The sequence below is a fragment of the Hemiscyllium ocellatum genome, chromosome 5, assembly GCF_020745735.1.
Source record: "Hemiscyllium ocellatum isolate sHemOce1 chromosome 5, sHemOce1.pat.X.cur, whole genome shotgun sequence".
Taxonomy (NCBI): domain Eukaryota; kingdom Metazoa; phylum Chordata; class Chondrichthyes; order Orectolobiformes; family Hemiscylliidae; genus Hemiscyllium; species Hemiscyllium ocellatum.
The window spans coordinates 131252712-131273471 of record NC_083405.1 but is presented as its reverse complement, the minus strand read 5'-3'; the positions used below and the strand labels follow the sequence as shown (position 1 = coordinate 131273471).

Genomic DNA, 20760 nt, shown 5'->3' with positions numbered 1-20760 from the left:
GCTTTTGCCTTTTACCCCCCTCCTGTTCAGAAGACAACAGGTAGTATTTTTTATTCACTCATGGGATGTGGGCATCTCTGGCTAGGCCAGCATTTATTGCTTCTCCCTACTTGCCCAGAGGGCAATTAAGAGCCAATCACATTGCTGTGGGTCTTCAGTCACATGTAGGCTAGATCAGGTAAGAATAGCAGATTTCTTTCTCTAAGGGACATTAGTGAAACAGATGGGCTTTTCTGACAATTGACAATGGCTTTATGGTCATCCTTAGATCCTTAATTCCAGATTATTATTGAATTCAAATTCCACCATCTGCCATAGTGAGATTTGAACCCAGGTCCCCTGAGCATTAACTGAGTTTCTTGGATTAATAGTCTAGTGATAATACCACTAGGCCATTGCCTCCCATTAGACTTAACAGTGTACAATGTACAATTATCAAATGGCCAGTTTCCACACTGTAGGGATTCTATGATCATAAGCTCTCCTTCCTCACTTCGTCCTGGGTGTTTGCTCAATACGGTAATGGTTCTTAAAGGATTAATATTGCCGATTGTATTAAGGTTCACTTGATCTGATGATGTCCTGCACTCTTCAGTAGGGAAAGTGAAGTCAAGCTCAAAGATTTACAAGGATGTTGCCAGGATTGGAGGATTTGAGCGATAGGGAGAGGCTGAACAGGCTGGGGCTGTTTTCCCTGTAGCATCGGAGGCTGAGGGGTGACCTTATCGAGGTTTATAAAATTATGAGTGGCATGGATAGGATAAATAGGCAAAGTCTTTTCCCTGGGATCGGGGAGTCCAGAACTAGAGGGCATAGGTTTAGGGTGAGAGGGGAAAGATATAAGAGAGATCTAAGGGGCAACGTTTTCACATGGAGGGTGATACAGGTGTGGAATGAGCTGCCAGAGAAAGTGGTGGAGGCTGGTACAATTGCGACATTTAAGAAGCATTTGGATGGGTATATGAATTGGAAGGGTTTGGAGGGATATGTGCTGGGTGCTGGCAGGTGGGACTAGATTGGGTTGGGATATCTGGTCAGCATGAACCGAAGGGTCTGTTTCTGTGCTGTACATCTCTATGACTCTTTGACTCTAAAACTGATGGAGACTGATGTGTCATCATTGTCTCTTGTTAGTTATATCTAATTGGCCAATATAACTTGTAACTATTGCTATCTTGAAGTAAACAGCATCTTCTTAAGCTAATGTTTAGAGATGTGATAGCACTAGAAATGCTGCAGGGAGGTTTGCCAGGATGTTCCCTGGCTGGAGAGTTACAGCTATGAAGAGAGACTGGGATTGTTTTCCTTAGAGCAGAGAAGACTGAGGGCAGAGTGTGATTGTGACATATAAAATTATGGAGGTCATAGATAGTGTAGAAATATTTCCCCTTGTTGGAGGGATCACTGGGAGAATAGATTTAAGGAAAGGAGCCAGAGATTTAGAGAAGATATGAGTAAAAATGTGTTCACTCAGTGGATGGGAATCTGGAACTCACTGCCTGTGAGTGGGGGTGGAGGCTGAAACCCTCATAACATTTAAGAAGTATTTAGCTGTTCACTTGCAGTGCCAAGGTATACAAGGCTATAGGTCAAGTGAGATTGGATCAGTTAAATGATTGTTTTTGACTGGCCTAGGCATGATAGGCTGAAGGCCATTTTTCTGAAGATCTCTATGACTCTGTGACATAGGACATAGAAAAGTACAGCACAGAACAGGCCCTTCGGTCCACGATGTTGTGCCGAGGATTATTCCTCATCTAATAACCTAATCTTTTAACCCCTCAATTCACTGCTGTCCATGTGCATGTCCAGCAGTCCAGCTTCCACCACCACAGCTGGCAACGCATTCCATGCATTCACAGCTCTCTGTGTAAAGAAACTACCTCTGACGTCTCCTCTATACCTTCCTCCTAATATCTTAAAACGATGACCTCTCATACCAGTCCATCCTGCCCTGGGGAAAAGTCTCTGGCTATTGACTCTATCCATGCCTCTCATTACCTTGTATACTTCGATCAGGTCTCCTCTCTTCCTCCTTCTCTCCAGACAGAAAAGTCCAGGCTTAGTCAACTTCTGTGCATAAGACAAGCCCTCCAGTCCAGGCAGCATCCTGGTAAACCTTCTTTGCACCCTCTCCAAAGCCTCCATGTCTTTCCTATAGTAGGGCAACCAGAACTGGACACAATATTCCAAGTGTGGTTTCACCAGAGACTTGTAGAGCTGCAGCAAAACCTTGCAGCTCTTAAGCTTGATCCCCCTGTTAATGAAAGCCAAAACCCAAATGCTTTCTTAACAACCCTATCCACTTGGGTGGCAACTTTGAGGGATCTATGCACTTGAACAACAAGATTCCACTGTTCCTCCACACTGCCAAGAATCCTGTCTTTAATCCTATATTCAGCATTCAAGTCTGACCTTCCAAAATGCATCGCTTTGCATTTATCCAGGTTGAACACCATTTGCCATTTCTTAGCCCTGGTTCTGCATCCTGTCTATGTCACGCTGCAGCCTGCAATAGCCCTCGATACTATCAATGGCACCTCCAACCTTTGTGTCATTGGCAAATTTACTAACCCACCCCTCATCCAAGTCATTTATAAAAACCATAAAGAGCAGAGGCCCAAGAACAGAGCCATGCGGGACACCACTCACCATAATTCACTGACCTCCAGGCAAAATACTTTCCATCTATAACCACTCTCTGCCTTCTGTCAGCCAACCCATTCTGAATCCTGACAGCCAAAACTCCATGTATGCCATACCTCCTGAATTATGAATGAGCCTACCATGGGAAACTTTACCAAATGCCTTGCTGTAGTCCATATACACCACATCCACTGTCTAATTGTCGTCGACCTGTTTCGTCACCTCCTCAAAGAACTCAATAAGATTATGAGGCATGACCTGCCCCTCACAAAGCCATGTTGACTGCCTTTAATCACGCTATGCTTTTCCCAATAGTCATAAATCCTATCCCTCAGAATCTTTTCCAAAACCTTGCTGACCACAGACGTAAGACTGACTGGCCTGTAATTGCCAGGGATTTCCCTATTACTCTTCTTGAAAAGAGGAACATTTGCCTCCCTCCAATTCTCCAGTACGAATCCCGTGGAGAGTGAGGAAATAAAGATCTTCGCCAGTGGCTTAGCAACCTCCTTTCTCACTCATTTAGGGCTTTCCCTATCTGCTCAGACTCCACGCACAAGTTCCCTACAAGTCTTTAGTAAGTAGAATAAAGGAGAATCCTAAAGCTTTCTATAGGTATGTGAGGAATAAAAGGTTGATTAGGGTAGGAATAGGGCCAGTCAAAGACAGAAGTGGGAAGTTGAATGTGAACCCTGGAGAGATCGGAGAGGTACTAAATGAACATTTCTCATCGGTGTTTACTCAGGAAGAGGAGAAAAATGAGGTATGAGATATTAGACTGGAAAGAATTGAGGTTAGTTACGCACAGGTGTTATCAATTCTAGAAGAGTGAAAGTAGACAAGTCCCCTGGGACAGATGGGATTTATCCGAAGATTCTCTGGGAAGCTAGGGAGGAAATTGCAGAGCCTTTGGCTTTGATGTTTGAGTCGTCATTGTCTACAGGTTTAGTACCTGAGGACTGGAGGATTGCAAATGTTGTGCCCTTGTTCAAGAAGGGCAATAGAGATGACCCAGCTTATTATAGACCAGTGAGCCTTACTTCTGTTGTAGGAAAGGTTTGGAAAGGCTTATAAGAGATGAGATTTATATCATCTAGCATTCAACAATGTGATTTCAGATAGTCAACATGGTTTCATCAAGGGCAGGTCATGTCTCACAAACCTCATTGAGTCTTTTGAGAAGGTGACCAAGCATGTAGATGAGGGTAGAGCAGTTGACGTGGTATACATGCACTTCAGTAAAGCCTTTGATAAGGTTCCATGTAGTAGGCTGATGGAGAAAATGCAGAGGCATGGGATTGAGGGTGATTTAGCAGTTTGGATTAGAAACTGGCTTTCTGGAAGAAGGCAGCAAGTGGTGGTTGATGGAAAATATTCAGCCTGGAGTCCAGTTACTAGTGGTGTGCCACAAGGATCTGTTTTGGGACCACTGCTGTTTGTCATTTTTACAGGTGACTTAGATACAGGCATAGGTGAATGGATTAATAAATTTGCAGATGACACTAAAGTCAGTGGAGTAGTGGACAGTTTGGAAGAATGTCACAGGTTGCAGGGGATTTGGATAAACTGCAGAATTGGGCTGAGATGTGGCAAATGGAGTTCAATGCAGCTAAATGTGAGGTGATGTAGTTTGGGAAGAATAACAGGATGATGACAGAGTACTTGGTCAATGGAAAGATTCTTGGTAGTGTGGCTGTGCAGAGGGATCTTGGAGTCCATGTACATAGATCCCTGAAAGTTGCCACCCGGGTGGATAGTGCTGTTAAGAAGGCATACAGTGTGTTAGGTTTCATTGGTAGAGGAATTGAGTTCCGGAACCGCAATATCATGCTGCAACTACACAAAACGCTGGTGCGGCCACACTTCCATACTTGGAATGTTGTGTACAGTTCTGGTCACCCCATTGCAGGAAGGATGTGGAAGCATTGGAAAAGGTGCAGAGGAGATTTACTGGGATGTTGCCTGGTCTGGAGGGAAGGCCTTGTGAGGAAAGGCTGACAGACTTGGGTCTTTTCTCATTGGAAAGAAGAAGGTTAAGGGGGGATTTGATAGAGACATACAAGATGATCAGAGGATTAGATAGGGAAGACAGAGAAAGACATTTTCCTAGGATGATGATGTCAGCTTGTACAAGAGGGCATAATTGCAAATTGAGGGGTGATAGATTTAAGACAGATGTCAGAGGCAGGTTCTTTATGCAGAGAGTGGTAAGGGCATGGAATGCCCTACCTGCCAATGTAGTCAACTCAGCCACATTAGGGAGATTTAAACAATCCTTAGATAAGCACATGGATGATTTTGGGATACTGTAGGGAAACCCTACTGAGGATACCTGCCAAAAATGGCTCCATCCAAACCACCTGCACTAAGGAAGTCCAGTCAATATTGGGAAAGTTGAAGTCACCCATAATAACAACCCTATTACATCTGCATTTTTCCAACATCTGCCGGCCTATGAGATCTTCAATCTCCCTACTGCTATTACGGAGCTGCAGTAAACCCCCAATGAGGTGGCTGCTCCCTTGCTGTTCCTAACTTCCACCCATACTGACTCAGTAGATAAACCCTCCTCAACAGCCTTCTTTTCTGTAGCTGTGATGCACTCTCTGATTAGCAATGCTACACCCTCTTCTCTTTTTCCGCCCTCCCTGTTCTTTTTAAATGTTCTAAACCCTGGAACGTCTAGCAACCATTCCTGCCCCAGTGAAACCCACGGCTCCGTTATAGCCACAACATCATAGTCGCAAATACTGATCCATAATCTAAGTTCGTCACTGTTATTTCTGACACTCCTTTTGTTAAAGCAGACACACTTTAACCGATCCCTTTGTTTCCTCACGTGAAAAACCTTCCCGATAGATCCACTACATCCTCCAACCCCCCCCTGAGATATGTAGCTCTGGTTCCCACCCACTTGCCAAACTAGTTTAAATCCTCCTGAACCACATGAACAAATCTCCCATCAGGTGCAACCCGTCCTTCATATACAAGTCCCACCTTCCCCAGAATGGACTATATGAGTGTCTCTTTGTGTTAAAATTAATGAGTAATTCATTTTCTATTTTTAACCAATTAGGACCGCTAAATTAATTAAAACAAAGATTACCAGACTAAGAGCTGGTAATAGTTCTTTCTTCAGCACAGCAGGAGTATTAGTCTTTCTGCTTAATCAGTGAGAGGCTGGAATTCTATAGATTTTATAGAATCATAGATTGTAAAACACAGAAGGTGACCATTTGTCCCATTGAATCTGCACCAGACAGTGTTTCATTTAGGTCTGCACTCCCACCTTTCCTCTATATCCTTGCATTTGTTTTCCTCCTTCAAGTGTTTATTCAATTCCTGTGTGATGCCTGCATTCACCACCCTGTCAGTGTATTCCAAACCCTACCCATTCAGTAACATGAACTACGTATTCTCTTTCCCTGATTTTCTTCCTACCCTCTCTCTCTCTATCCAGATCCAAAAGGAAATCCTGACGACGCGTGGCTTCAAACTGACGAATACCACTGAGACTCCTCTATACTTTCAGTTTTTACTGAAACGACCTTTCTGCGTTTTGAATGTGGACCCCAAAAACAGCCTTAAGTCTTCAAACAGTGACAGGGAAGAGAATGCGAAGATGCTGGTACTAAACCCCCGAGAATGCACACATGTAAGTGTCAGCAAGGAGGGAATACAGGGGAAGGAGACTTAACTACAACCTTCTCTCAAATTAGGTTCTGAAGTGTGATGTCATGAGAGTTTTCTCTTCACCCCTTCCCATTAGCATTGCCTTAAAGTCATAGCCCTATCTAAATTGAGGAACTTTCCCTGAGCCTAATGTGTAATGTTGCCAGAAGTGCAGCAGGAACTCTGTTTACACGTACAGAAGGTGCTTTTGGGACACTTACATCAAAGGCATGGGAGCAGTTCCTGGCCATGGTTACTGATGCAGAGTCAACAATGTACCAAAATCTGTGTTCTTAAATGTGCCACATTTATGAATTCATACACCTAGGATAAACATTTATCCATCATTACAGCATTTAGTATGCCCGCCAATCATGTGTTCCTGCCTCCTTTGAAAATATTATGCTATAAACCTAATACATATTTACCAGTTCAATCATGCATAGACTGAATGGGTTATTACAAAATACTGTGAGAGTGGTACATTTATTTTAATTTGTTCATGGGTTATAGACTTCTCTGTCCATGCCAGCATTCTTTACACACCCCTAATTGCCCTTGAGAAGGTGGTGATGAGCCACCTTCTTAAACTCCTGCCATCCTTGGTGTGTAGGAACAGCCACAAGACCTTAAGGAAGAGAATTCCAGGATTTTGACCCTCCTCCTCAGTGCTGAAAATGTGTTGCTGGTTAAAGCACAGCAGATCAGGCAGCATCCCCTGTTCCTTGGATGCTGCCTGACCTGCTGTGCTTTAACCAGCAACACATTTTCAGCTCTGATCTCCAGCATCTGCAGACCTCACTTTTTACCCTCCTCTTCAGTGCCATATTCCCACACAATGTTCATATCCTCTGATGTAATTGCTGGAGAGGATTTGTTTGAATATGCCCCACCGTTTGAGGAAGAGGGAATTCAGCCAGGCATTCCACCAGTTTGTGTGTACAGACAAGCTTCAGAATCAGAATACTTGGGATAATCGTGACTTATCCATTTCTCATGAGTTTAGCTGTTCTTGACCAATGTAATATTCTGTAGCGGTGTATGTGTGTATTGTGTGTTTTTTAATGTTTGCACATGTTTATTTGTACAAGTTTGCTTGTGCACCTGCCTGTGTAAGCTTATTAGAAAGCTCATAGAATCTATATTTGCATAGTCCAAACTGTTTGTCATTAATTATTTTACCTTTGTTTGAGTAAGTTTGTTTTTGACAATAAAACAATTCGCAATTGATTAAAGAAACCTGGCTGATTTGCTTTTAATATTGAACCTGACACTCCCTATTTCTGAGTCGTTATAGAATTACTCATATCATAAACATGGTTATAGTTAGGGCGTGTTAAAACCAGTGGAGGAGTGGGACTAAAAAAGAGTCAGTGCACCCCTCCTACTTCAGTTGTAACAATGCGAACAGGTACCCAGTCCCGTACAACACTAATGATTCCTGGTTTTCTTTGCAGGTCACCATTGCATTTTGCACTTCTCTGGACTTGTTGAAATGCCAGGAAAATTGGAGTCCAAGGAGAAAACGGAAACTGGAGTTTAAGCAGGACCTTGTGATTGAGTACAACAATAAGACAACACAGGTAAGATACAGGCAGAGGATACATGGCCTTTTGAAGTTTTTGTACCAGGTTCTCTTTCCTCCTCATAAGAATTATTCTTCTTTTATTAATTGGTTTATATCATGTGACTGGACCAGCACTTAGAACAAAGAAGAACAAAGAACAATACTGTGTAGGAACAGGCCCTTTGGCCCTCCAAGCCTGCACTGACAATTATTGCTCTTCCATCCTAAAACTGTATTCACTTAAAGGATCCATATTCCCTTCCTATTCGTGTATTTGTCCAGGTGCTACTTGAATGCTGCTATTGTGTCTGCTTTCACCACCTCCTCTGGCACTACGTTCCAGACACTCACCATCTTTGTGTGAAAATCTTGCTTTGTACATCTCTTGTAAACGCCGCCCTCCCCGCACCTTGAACCTCTGTTTCCTACTAATTGGCCCCTCCACGCTGGGAAAAAAATCTCATACTTTCCACTCTGTCCATGCCATTCACAATCTTATAATCCTCTATCAGGTTGCCCTTCAACCCTTTGGATTTGAAAACAAATCCAATCTATCCAATCTTTCTTCATAGTTAAGATCACCCATATCAGGCAACATCCTTCCAAATCTTTTCTGTACCCTCTCCAAAATATCCACATCCTTCTGATAGTGTGGTGACTAGAACTGTTCGCAATATTCCAAGTGTGGCCTAACTAAAGTTCTGTAAAGCTACAGCATGACTTGCCTATTCTTATACTCAATGCTCCATCCAATGAATGCAAGCATGCCATAGACCTTCTTTACTACCTTATTCACCTTCACTGCCACCTCCAGTGATCTGTGGACAGGTACACCCAGACCCCTCTGCATATCAACACTTTTAAGGATTCTGCCATTTACTGTATAATTTCCAACTGTATTTGACTTTGCAAAATGTATCACCTCACTTTTATCCAGATTAAATTCCATCTATCATTTTTCCGCCCATGCCTCCAACAGATCTATATCCTGCTCTGTCTTCTGGTAGTCCTTCTCACTGGCTGCAATCCCACTAATCTTTGTAACACCCGCAAACTTACTAATTAGACTACCCACATTTTCATCAAAATCATTTATGTAGACCACAAACAGCAGAGGTCCCAACACTGATCTTTGTGAAACACCACTAGTCACAACCCTCCATTCCAAAAAGCATCCTTTCACCACCACCCCCTGTCTCCTATGATGAAGCCAGTTTTGTATCTATTTATTGCCGATACATGATTGATCTGGAGAACATAGTGGTGAACTATTTTCTTAAACGACTGGAGACCATGTGATGCAGGGACAGCCACATTGCTGAGGGAGACAGTTAAGATATTATATGGGCTTCTCAAGGGCAGCTAGGGACAGATAATAAATGCTGGCCAACCAGTGATGCCCACATCCCACATGAGAAAAGGAAAGAAGTGAGAACATAAGGTTTGGAGAAGAAGTTAGACTTTAGCTGCTCTGCCATTCAGGGAAATCATGGCTGATGTGATAATCCTCAACTCCACTTTCCATTCTTTCCAGCATTATCCTTAATTCCCTTACTGATTAAAAATGAGTTTCTCTCAGCCTTGAGTATATCTAATGACCCAGCCTCTAGAACACTCTGCGGTAATAAATTTCATAGATTCACTGCTTTCTAAGACAAGGTCAAGCAAGACAGAAGAATGCGTAATGAATGGTCGGATCCTGTGAAACACCAAGGATCAGTGGGACCTTAGTTTCCATGTCCACCAGCCCCTTAAAATAGTGGGACAGGTAAATAAAGGTGTTAAGAAGGCATAAGGGATACCTGTCTTTATTAGCTGAGACACAGAGCTTAAGAGCAGGAAGGTTATGTTGGAACTGTATAAAGCATTTCATTAGGCCACTTTTTTCACACAGAGGGTGGTACGTGTATGGAATGAGCTGCCAGAGGAAATGGTGGAGGCTGGTACAATTGCAGCATTTAAAAGGCGTCTGGATGGATATATGAATGGGAAGAGTTTAGAGGGACATGTGCTAAATGCTGGCAGGTGGGAGTAGATTAGGTTAGGATATCTGGTCTGCATGGACGAGTTGGACTAAAGGGTCTGTTTCTGCGCTGTATGTCTCTATGACTCTATTTGTTTTTTTTATAGAATCCACCAGTTAACTGTGAGAGATGGGGAAAATTGGCTTTTTTTCTTTTTAAATGATGTTTGTTGTTTTCTTTCGAATTTTGACTGTTTCCGGATTATCTCAGCTACTGTGCTGCAATATATCACAGCTGTCCAAATGTGAGCAGAGCCTCCACAGTAGGTTTCAGAAAGCTGATGAGCCTGATTGTTTCCTCAGCAAGATGGCAGCTCTTAATCAAAGGTTATAACAGTTATAGAGCTTCAACAAACCAGGAAAAAATGTGTAATTCAAATAAAGTTAATGCAAAGTGGCAAAGATATGCAGTCTCCTGAGTGCCCTCTTTATTGATCTTGAATAAAGTATTTGTAACTGAATTGCCAATTTTTTTGTTATTTTATTACTACAGTGATATTTGGGTTATTTTCATTAACAATCAATTCACCTGGAGGATAATGATGAACTAAATTTAGATCACATCATAGATGATGGGCAGCATGGTGGCACAGTGGTTAGCACTGCTGCCTCACAGCACCAAGACCCGGGTTCAATTCCCGACTCAGGCGACTGACTGTGTGGAGTTTGCACATTCTCCCCGTGTCTGCATGGGTTTCCTCCGGGCGCTCCGGTTTTCCTCCCACAGTCCAAAGATGTGCGGGTCAGGTGAATTGGCCATGCTAAATTGCCCGTAGTGTTAGGTTAGGGGTGTAGGTAGGTAAGGGGTAAATGTAGGGGTATGGGTGGGTTACGCTTCACCGGGTTGGTGTGGACTAGTTGGGCCGAAGGGCCTGTTTCCACACTGTAATCTAATCTATTCTAATGACATCTCTTTTGAAAGCAACCTTACTACCTCCTTCTTCATTCATGATACACCCTCCATTTGTTCCTGACTGGCAAAATACAAATTTACAAATGTTTGTTCTGTTATTTGGAATACTGTATGGGATACCTGTGCTGTGGGGAAGACTGAGATTGAAAACTGAGTTTCCTCTTTACAGCTCATTCCTCTCCATGCTTTCTTCGACCTGCCATTCCTTGAGCTTTCCACCAACAATGTCAATTTTGGGATCTGCTTGGTTGGACAATGCAGGAGAAAGGAGATCTTCCTCCTGAACAGGACGGGGTCAAAGAGTTTCTGGTCTGCAACAATTGGTAAGACTTGAAGTGCCTTACTCACTGAGATGAGGATTACCATCCATTTTGTACACCAATGTAGTTCATCATAGGCCTTCCAAATGTATGGGCTGTGGACAATTGGTGTGTAATCCCAGCTTCCAACACAGAGTTGGGAGATTAACTTGGTACCAAATGTATAAAAGCAAAATACAGATGTTGGAAATCTGATTTAAGGGAAAGGGAAATCCTGGAGAAACTCAGTAGGTCTGGCAGCATCTGTGGACGGAGAAATAGAGTGAACATTTCTAGTCCAATATTACACTTCTTTGGAACAGTGACTTGATACCAATGTTCCTTCCAAATGGATCAGCGACCTGATGCATGGCTTTCATTTCCAGAAGCCATGCCACACACATACCTCTGGAGGTCCACTTGGGACCAAGGGAAATGAGAGCGAGCATTGTTTGATTTCATGTATAATTGACTTCAGCGCTAATAGCAAACAGCATTATTTCAACATTTGGTCTCTTTTTAAATGCAAAGGGTTGTAAATTGGATTAGATTCAAGGGTATGGGGGGAAATCCATGATAAACATACAAACACTAGGAGATAAAAAGGTTTAACTGTCAAAGCTCCCCACTCTGTGTGCTCTTCAGTTATCAAAAGCAGACCAATAACTCTCCTTATAGTTGGCTAATCAGAACACTTCTTAAAAATTCATTCCCGGATTATTGGCAATACTGGCAAAGTCAGCACTTATTGTCTTTAAGAAGGTGGTGGGGAGCCACCCTCCTGGAACGTTGCTGAGTGGGGCTTGTGAATTCACTGGAGAGAGTAATTAAGAGTCAACCATGTTGCTGTGGGTTTGGAGTTACAACAGACATGACCAGATAGATGACAGATTAACTTTCCTAAAGGATATTAGTGGACCTAATGGGTTTTTGAACAATCCAGTAGTTTCATGATCACTATATGCACTAACACTCAGTTTGAGTTACTGAAGGGCCGTTTGGTCAAATTAATTATGAACTCCAGAGGGGTGAGGTGAGGGAGACAGTTTTTTTAATTCATTCATTCAATGTGGATGTTGCTGGCTAGGCCAGCATTTATTGCCCCCCATCCCAGAGAGCAGTTAAGAGTTAACAACATTGCTGTGGGTCTGGAGTCACATGTAGTCCAAACTGGACGGCAGTTTCTTTCCCTAAAGGACATTAGTAAACCAGATGGAGTTTTCCAACAATCAACAATGAATAGGAGAAGGTGAGGACTACAGATGCTGGAAATGAGAGTTAAAAAGTGTGGCGCTGGAAAAGCACAGTAGATCAGGCAGCATCTGTGGAACAAAAGAGTCGGTGTTTCAGGAATAAGTAATGTCAAAATTAGACTCTTACTTCCATATTTTTATTTAAATTCAAGTCTCCAGAACATTACCTGAGTCTCTGGATTAACAGTCCAGCCAGAAAGCCACTAGTCCATTACCACCTCTTGTGACATTAAGGCGACATTCTACCAAGTGTGACATCAAGGAGCCCCGGCAAAATTGGAATCAATGGGTGTCAGGGGGCAAACTCTCCACTGGTTGGAGTTATACCTGGTACATCAGACAATGGTTTTGGTTGTTAGAGGGCGTTCATCTTAACTCCACAACTTCTCTGCAGGAGTTCCTCAGGGCAATGTCCCTAGGCCCAACCATTTTCAGCTGCTTCGTCAATGACTTTCCCTCCATCCTAAGGTCAGAAGTGGGGTTGTTCACCTGATGATTGCACAATGTTAGGCACCATCCGTGACTCCTCAGATATGGAAATAGTCCAAATGCAGCAAGACCTGGATGCCATCCAGGCTTGGGCTGACAATTACATAAGATCTTCTAGGAGAAAGTGAGGACTCCAGTTGCTGGAGATCAGAGCTGAAAATGTGTTGTTGGAAAGGCGCAGCAGGTCAGGCAGCACCCAAGGAGCAGGAGAATCGACGTTTCGGGACGTTTCTTCAGAAGAAGGGCTCATGCCTGAAACGTCGATTCTCCTGCTCCTTGGATGATGCCTGACCTGCAGCGCCTTTCCAGCAACACATTTTCAGCAATTACATAAGATGTCAAGTTCATCTACTGACCATGTGACAATCGATTCTTCAACACACAAAACACTGTCCACTTTTGGAAAAGGTTTCAAAAAATCTCTGTTATAAATGGGGACCCTCTAGTTCTAGATTCTTTCATCTCCATGATCTGGGCTCGCTTCTATTAACCTGAATAGGTGAAAAGCCTCTCTTTTGGCTGCAGCAATCATTCCATGAAGGAGGCCCAGTCATCCTAGTTCTTAGCAGGGATGCAGGACCATGCAGGATGTGCACTTTATTAAAAAAAAACAAGGTCCTGCGAATGCTGGAAATCTGAAACAAAAATAGAAATTGCTGGAAAACTTAGCAGGTCGGGCAGTGTCTGCGGAGAGAGAAACAGAGTTAACTTGTTGGGTCCAGTGAAGGGGCTTTCCAGTTGCTTGCCACTTCAATGCACCATTCTGCTCTTATACTAACATTTCCATCTTAGGCCACTGTGTTCCACTGCAATAAGCTGGAGGAATAGCACCTCATTTTTTGTTCAGGTAATTTATAGCCATCTGGACTCAATATTGAGTTAAACTATTTCAGAGCATGAGTAGTACTGTCCACCATATCATACACTTCCACCTCCATCTAGTTGGCTTTGCTGTCAGGACAGCGTACCTAGTTTCACCTATCCAAACATATCATTAACATTTAGCATCTCAATCACTCTTCTCCCATCATTAGCATTCCCTTTGTCTTTTGCTCTGGGAACCTTCATTATCCGTTTGACTTACTCCTTCTTCCCCTTGAGAAAAATCATCATTTCCCAGTCCTTCAGTTCTCAAGATGAGTCATTGGACTCTAAACATCAACTCTGTTTTGCTCTCCACCAATGCTGCCAGACCTGCTGAGTTTTTCCAGTAATTTCTGTTTCTGTTACCGACACTTTATTGATGATCTCAAGGGCAATTTGGCTGGGCAACAAATCTGATTCCTGATGAATAGCTTACGCTCGAAACGTCAACTCTCCTGTTCCTCGGATGTTGCCTGACCGGTTGTGCTTTTCCAGCACCACACTCTTTGACTCTGATCTCCAGCGTCTACAGTCTTCAATTTCTCCTGGGCAACAAATCTGTTCCCATCCCCTGAAAGAGTGAACAAAAACTCAGACTGGCCAATCCAGGAATGGACAAAGTGGCATTAGTGAAGCTGGGATTGGGATAGTCACACAACAGAGGCAACAAGGCAAGAGAGTACCAACATTTTGAAAGTCCTTTATCCCACTCCTTCACTTTCTTCCTGTCCAGGGGGAAATGGTGAACCGTCTTTTGTTGCCAGACTGAATGGATAGTGTTAATCAATGTTGAACTCTTCTCATCTCTCCACAGCTCCAGTTGAAAGCCAGGAGGACCAGGGTGTGTTTGAAATTTGTCCCGAGCTTGGCGTTTTACCGGCCCACTCCATCTATTTATCAACAAGTCGAATGGCAATACAGATCACATTCAAGGCCAGGTATCAACATGTGCTCTCAAATCTTTGTTATATTGACTGAGACAGCAGATTGTTGTCCTCTGTAAAGCAAAACTGTGGATATAAAATAAAGGCAGTGCTACCAGACCCTAGGGCTGCTCTCTCATTAGATTAGATTATGAGATTAGATTAGATTCCTTACAGTGTGGAAACAGGCCCTTCAGCCCAACAAGTGGGCGGCACGGTGGCACAGTGGTTAGCACTGCTGCCTCACAGCGCCAGAGACCTGGGTTCAATTCCTGCCTCAGGCAACTGACTGTGTGGAGTTTGCACGTTCTCCCTGTGTCTGCGTGGGTTTCCTCCGGGTGCTCCGGTTTCCTCCCACAGTCCAAAGATGTGTGGGTCAGGTGAATTGGCCATGCTAAATTGCCCGTAGTGTTAGGGGTATGGGTGGGTTGTGCTTCGGCGGGTCGGTGTGGACTTGTTGGGCCGAAGGGCCTGTTTCCACACTGTAAGTAATCTAATCTAAAGTCCACACTGATCCTCCGAAGAGCAACCCACCCAGACCCATTCCCCTACATTTACCTCTGACTAATCCACCTCACGCTATGGGCAATTTAGCATGGCCAATTCACCTTATCTGCACATCTTTGGACTGGGATTAGAGAGCAACAATTGGTGGTAGAAGGAGAATCCATGGTAACGTCAGCAGGTAGTGGGAATTTAACCCTTGCTACTGATATCTCTCTGTGTTGTGAACCAGCCTTCCCACCAACTGAGCTAACCGAGCTCCCTAAGGTAGTTATGTGATGTAATCACTCTGTCAGAGAAAGAGTTGTGGCTGGGTGCTAGAGTAGGACTGAAACAGGAGTGTTCTATGTAATCCATAAAGAGATAGGAATAACTGGGACCCATATGGGTACCTGGAGCTACACCTTTGACATGGAGTAAGTGAGTCTGGGTTAAAGGAAACGTTGTTTAATGTGAGAATAGACTCAGCCAGGTGAAGGTGGTGGGTAGGGTCAATTCAGGTCTCCTTTCAAGGGAAGATATTTCATTCGGGAAAAGGAAATTATGATGCTATGAGACAGGAGTTGGGAAGTACAGACTGGGAGCAATTATTCCACAGAGAGGGCACAGCAGACATGTGGAGACTGTTTAAGGAGCAGTTGTTGTGAGTGCTGCACGAATTTGTTCCTCTGAGACAGATGAGAAGGGGTAAGATTAAGGAACCTTGGATGATGAGAACAGAGGAGCTTCTCATCAAAAGGAAGAAGGCAGCTTATGTAAGATGGAGGAAGCAATGATCCAGCACAGCTTTAGAGGATTACAGGCTTGCTCAAAAGGAGCTCAGAAATGGACTGATAAGAGCCAGGAGGGGGCACGAAAAAGGCTTGGCAAGAAGGATTAGGGAGAACCCAAAGGCATTTTACTCATACGTGAGGTATAAGAGAATGATCAGGGAGAAGGTAGGGCTGATCAGGGATAGCGTAGGGAACTTGTGCATGGAATATGAGCAGATAGGGGAAGCCCTAAATGAGTATTTATTCAGTTTTCTGTAAGGAAAGGGACCTTGTTGTGAATGAGAACTTTGAAGAGCTGGGATACAAGCTTGACCAGATCAAGATTGATAAAGCTGATGTGCTGGAAATTTTGGAAAACCTTAAGATTGATAAGTCCCCAGGGCCAGACCAGATTTATCCTAGGCTCCTCTGGGAAGTGAGAAAGGAGGTTGCTGAGCCGCTGGCGAAGATCTTTGCCTCCTCACTCTCCACGGGAGTCATACCGGAGGATTGGAAAGAGGCGAATGTTGTTCCTCTTTTCAAGAAAGATAGTAGTGAAATCCCTGGCAATTACAGACCGGTCAGTCTTACGTCTGTGGTCAGCAAAGTTTTGGAAAGAATTCTGAGGGATAAGATTTATGACTATTTGGCAAAGCATAGCGTGATCAAAGGCAGTCAGCATGGCTTTGTGAGGGACAGGTCATGCCTCACAAACCTTATTGAGTTCTCCGAGGAGGTAACAAGACGGGTCGACGAAGGTCGAGCAGTGGATGTGGTGTATATGGACTTCAGCAAGGCATTTGATAGGGTTCCCCATGATAGGCTCATTCATAAAGTCAGAAGGTATGGGATAGAGGGAGATTTGGCTACATGGATTCAGAATTGGTTGGCTGACAGAAGGCAGAGAGTGGTTGTAGATGGAAAGTATTCTGCCTGGAGGTCAGTGGTGAGTGGGGTCCCACAGGGCTCTGTTCTTGGGCCTCTGCTCTTTGTAGTTTTTATAAATGACTTGGACAAGGAGGTTGAGGGTTGGCTTAATAAATTTGCCGATGATACAAAGGTTGGAGGTGTCGGCGATAGTATCGAGGGCTATTGCTGGCTGCAGCACGAAATTGTCAGGATGCAGAGCTGGGCTGAGAAATGGCAGATGGAGTTCAACCTGGATAAATGTGAAGTGATGCATTTTGGAAGGTCGAACTCGAGTGCTGAATATAGGATTAAAGACAGGAATCTTGATATTGTGGAGGAACAGAGGGATCTGGGTGTGCAAGTACATAGATCTCTCAAAGTTGCCACCCACGTGGATAGGGTTGTTAAGAAAGCATATGGTGTTTTGGCTTTCATTAACAGAGGGATCAAGTTTAAGAGCCACGAGGTTTTGCAGCAGCTCTACAAGTCCCTGGTGAGACCACACTTGGAATATTGTGTCCAGTTCTGGTCACCCTACTATAGGAAAGATACAGAGGCTTTGGAGAGGGTGCAAAGAAGGTTTACCAGGATGCTGCATGGACTGGAGGGCTTACCTTATGAAGAAAGGTTGAAAAAGCTCGGACTTTTCTCTCTGGAGAGAAGGAGGAAGAGAGGTGGCCTGATCGAGGTGTACAAGGTAATGAGAGGAATAGATAGAGTCAATAGCCAGAGACTTTTCCCCGGGGCAAAATTGACTGGTACAAGGGGTCATAGTTTTAAGATATAAGGGGAAAGGTGTAGAGGAGACGTCAGAGGAAGGTTCTTTATGCAGAGAGTTGTGAATGTATGGAATGCGTTGCCAGTGGTGATGGTGGAAACAATATCGTGGGCTAAAGGGCCTGTTCTGTGCTGTACTTTTCTATGTTCTATGTTCTATTTCTCTTTCAGTTTCTGATTTCCAGCATCCTCGGTTATTTTGGTTTTAAGCATAAAAACCATCTTTTCAAGCACATTCAGTATGTTGTAGATAGTAGCAGGTCACTGAGAATCATTGAGTTACTTCCGTAGAATTCAGAATCCAGCTTCAGACTCATCCTTTTAGTCATAACATTGATGTGGCTGGACTGGTTATGGTCTTAAGGTTATGTGTCATGATGATGTGGGTGTACTGTACCTTTAAGAGAGTTAAAAGCTGGTAGAGCTACCTGACAGCACCAAGTGTTCTCAATAAGATACAATGTAACAGGTGCTCCAGTTACTGGGGTAGCTAGGGTAGCTGGTTACCTGGAAACGACAAAACAAATTTGAATTAGGCCAATCAGTTTAAATTATACCCCCAAAAATACCAACTCCAATCCAGTTTGAATTTAGTACATTGACAATCTTAAAAGCCAATGACACCATCCGATGCTTTGGGGGTATAAGACCGGGGAAAATTGAACATTTGAGAGGACAACTGCCAAGCTACTAGCATGTAAAAGGACTGCCTGAAAAATAGCTCTCTTAAAAGTACCTTTATCAATCAGTAAACTGTGCAGCACAATCCCTAAGAAGAAGAAAAAAAGACACAGGAAGATCCAAATGGAAGAACTAAAAACTGCCTGGTTTTGAGATAAGGAGTTTTGTTTTTTTAATCTTAATTGGGAGTTTTATCGGACTAGTATTGTGTAAGGTAAACGATAGGTTAGAGGACTGAGTTGTAAATAGTTGTTAGTTAATTATTCTCTGCTATACTTTGAGAAATAAAGTTGTTAATTCTTACTTTAAATAATTCGTGGCCTCTCCAATTTTCACAGATTATTGCGCGGGATGAATCTTTTCTGTGTTGCTGGTTTTAAATTAAGCAGGAGAGTTTACCCCGTGCTAACTAGGAGAAAGTGAGGACTGCAGATGCTGGAGATTACAGTTGAGAATGTGGTACTGGAAAAGCACAGCAGGTCAGGCAGCATATGAGGAGCAGGAGAGTCGACGTTTCGGGCAAAGGCCCGATCATCAGAAAAGCCCTTCATCAGCCCTGATGAAGGGCTTTTGCCCAAAACATTGAGTCTCCTGCTCCTCGGATGCTGCCTGACCTGCTGTGCTTTTCTAGCACCACACTCTCAACTTACGGTTATGTGTCTTGTCTGACCACACCGTGAGTTTGGTAATGAGCATTTCAATGAAATGCTGTTGAAGCCAATAACTCAGAGCTATAAATTTAAATTCAGGGAATGTGGTAGTTGGGGAATGTACAGTGGCTTAGGTATTTAAGAAACAGTGGGGAAAGTGTGCAGAGGCAAGATAGCAAAAGATACGACGAAAAGCTGGGGTCATTATCTGAACACTGGATGATCACTTCCAGCCTCAGGACTTTTTCTGCTGCTGCTAAAGGCTGTTTATTTGTTTTCTGATTTCTTCTCACTCACTCCTGTATGTGAAGTAATTTTGTTTTGTTTTATTCCATCACAGGGATGAGAAAATGTATCATACCAATATTGTCATCCAAGGAATTCTGGGTGAGAAACCGGTAAAATTCTCAGTGCAAGGAAGAGGGACACTTGACGAAAAATACGAAGCTATGTTTGTCTCATAGTGTCAGCAGAAATTGAAAATGCTCAAGTTTCTCCGACAAGTCAATCAATGTAAACATTTCGCTGTATTAGCTTTACAAACATATAACCTATAAAAGGATTTGCCTTTTTATTAAATCTAAAATTTCCCATAATAGAGGCTTGTTTCTTGTGTGAAAGGCACACGCGGTGCATTCATTAATTATCACAGAGAGGTTTCATTTAATCTTAATTGACACTGGGTTAGGGCTGAAATGATGACTATTTAGTATGTCCAGTGCTACTCTCTCTGTGCTCTACTACAGTCAGAGCCATAAAGATGTATAGCACGGAAACAGACCCTTCAGTCCAACTCGTTCATACCGACCAGATATCCTAACCTAATCTAGTTCCATTTGCCAGCACTTGGTCCATATCCCTCTAAACCCTTCCTTTTCATATACCCATCCAACTGTCTTTTAAATGTCATTGTACCAGCCTCCACCACTTCCTCTGGCAGTTCATTCCTTACATGCACCACCCTCTGCATGAAAAAGTTACTCCTTAGGTCCCTTTTAAATCTTCCCCTCTCACCCGAAACTTATGCCCTCTAGTTCTGGACTCCACGATCCCACGGAAAAGGTGTTGTCTATTTACCCTACCCATGCCCCTCATAAGGTCACCCCTCAGCCTCTGACAGCTCCAGCCTATTCAGCCTCTCCCTGTAGCTCAAATCCTCCAACCCTGGCAACATCCTTGTGAATGTTTCGAAACCCTTTCAAGTTTCACAACATCCTTCTGATAGAAAGGAGACCAGAATTGCACGCAATATTCCAAAAGTCATGTAATCAATGTCCTGTACAGCTGCAACATGACCTCCCAACTCCTGTACTCAATGCTCTGACCAATAAAGGAAAGCATACCAAACGCCTTCTTCACTATCCTATCTACCTGCAACTCCACTTTCAAGGAACCATGAACCTGCAATTCTCTTTGTTCAGCAACACTCCCCAGGAGCTCACCATTAAGTGTATATCCTGTATACTCGAGTAATAGTCGATCTCATGTAGACATCGACCCCCTATTTTTGGCCAAGTAACCTGGAATTTTCCAGATATCTTGTGTAAAGGTTGACCCTAGTTCTTCACAGATAACAGATCAACGTATATGAGTCAGTGTGTCGGCCATCATGTTCCGCTCCAGCTTTCCGGTTTGCCGATTGTTCCACACTATGCCCTGTCTTCCAGTCCGCTGGCTGTTATGTTCCGTTCCAGATTTTCAGAATTACCATAAATTCGTTTCTTTTCCCCCCTTTATTTGTTTACAGATCAGTTGGGCTTCTGCTAATGATACAGCATAAATTTTGATGGGCATGAATTTCAGCCCCTCAAAAGTAGTGACAGTTGATCCCATAAATT

General features: G+C 43.4%; 1 protein-coding gene across 1 annotated transcript in view; it reads left to right on the top strand.

The window, feature by feature from the left end:
- dlec1 (DLEC1 cilia and flagella associated protein) overlaps positions 1–19426 on the top strand; it is a 177153-nt gene extending 157727 nt beyond the window's left edge. The window contains exons 36-40 of the mRNA XM_060825652.1: positions 6107–6301; positions 7776–7901; positions 10991–11144; positions 14541–14664; positions 19263–19426. Of these exons, the coding sequence (XP_060681635.1) occupies positions 6107–6301; positions 7776–7901; positions 10991–11144; positions 14541–14664; positions 19263–19386 (723 nt within the window). The 3' untranslated portion in view covers positions 19387–19426. The remainder of the gene's footprint in view (positions 1–6106; positions 6302–7775; positions 7902–10990; positions 11145–14540; positions 14665–19262) is intronic.
- Positions 19427–20760: the final 1334 nt, after the last annotated feature.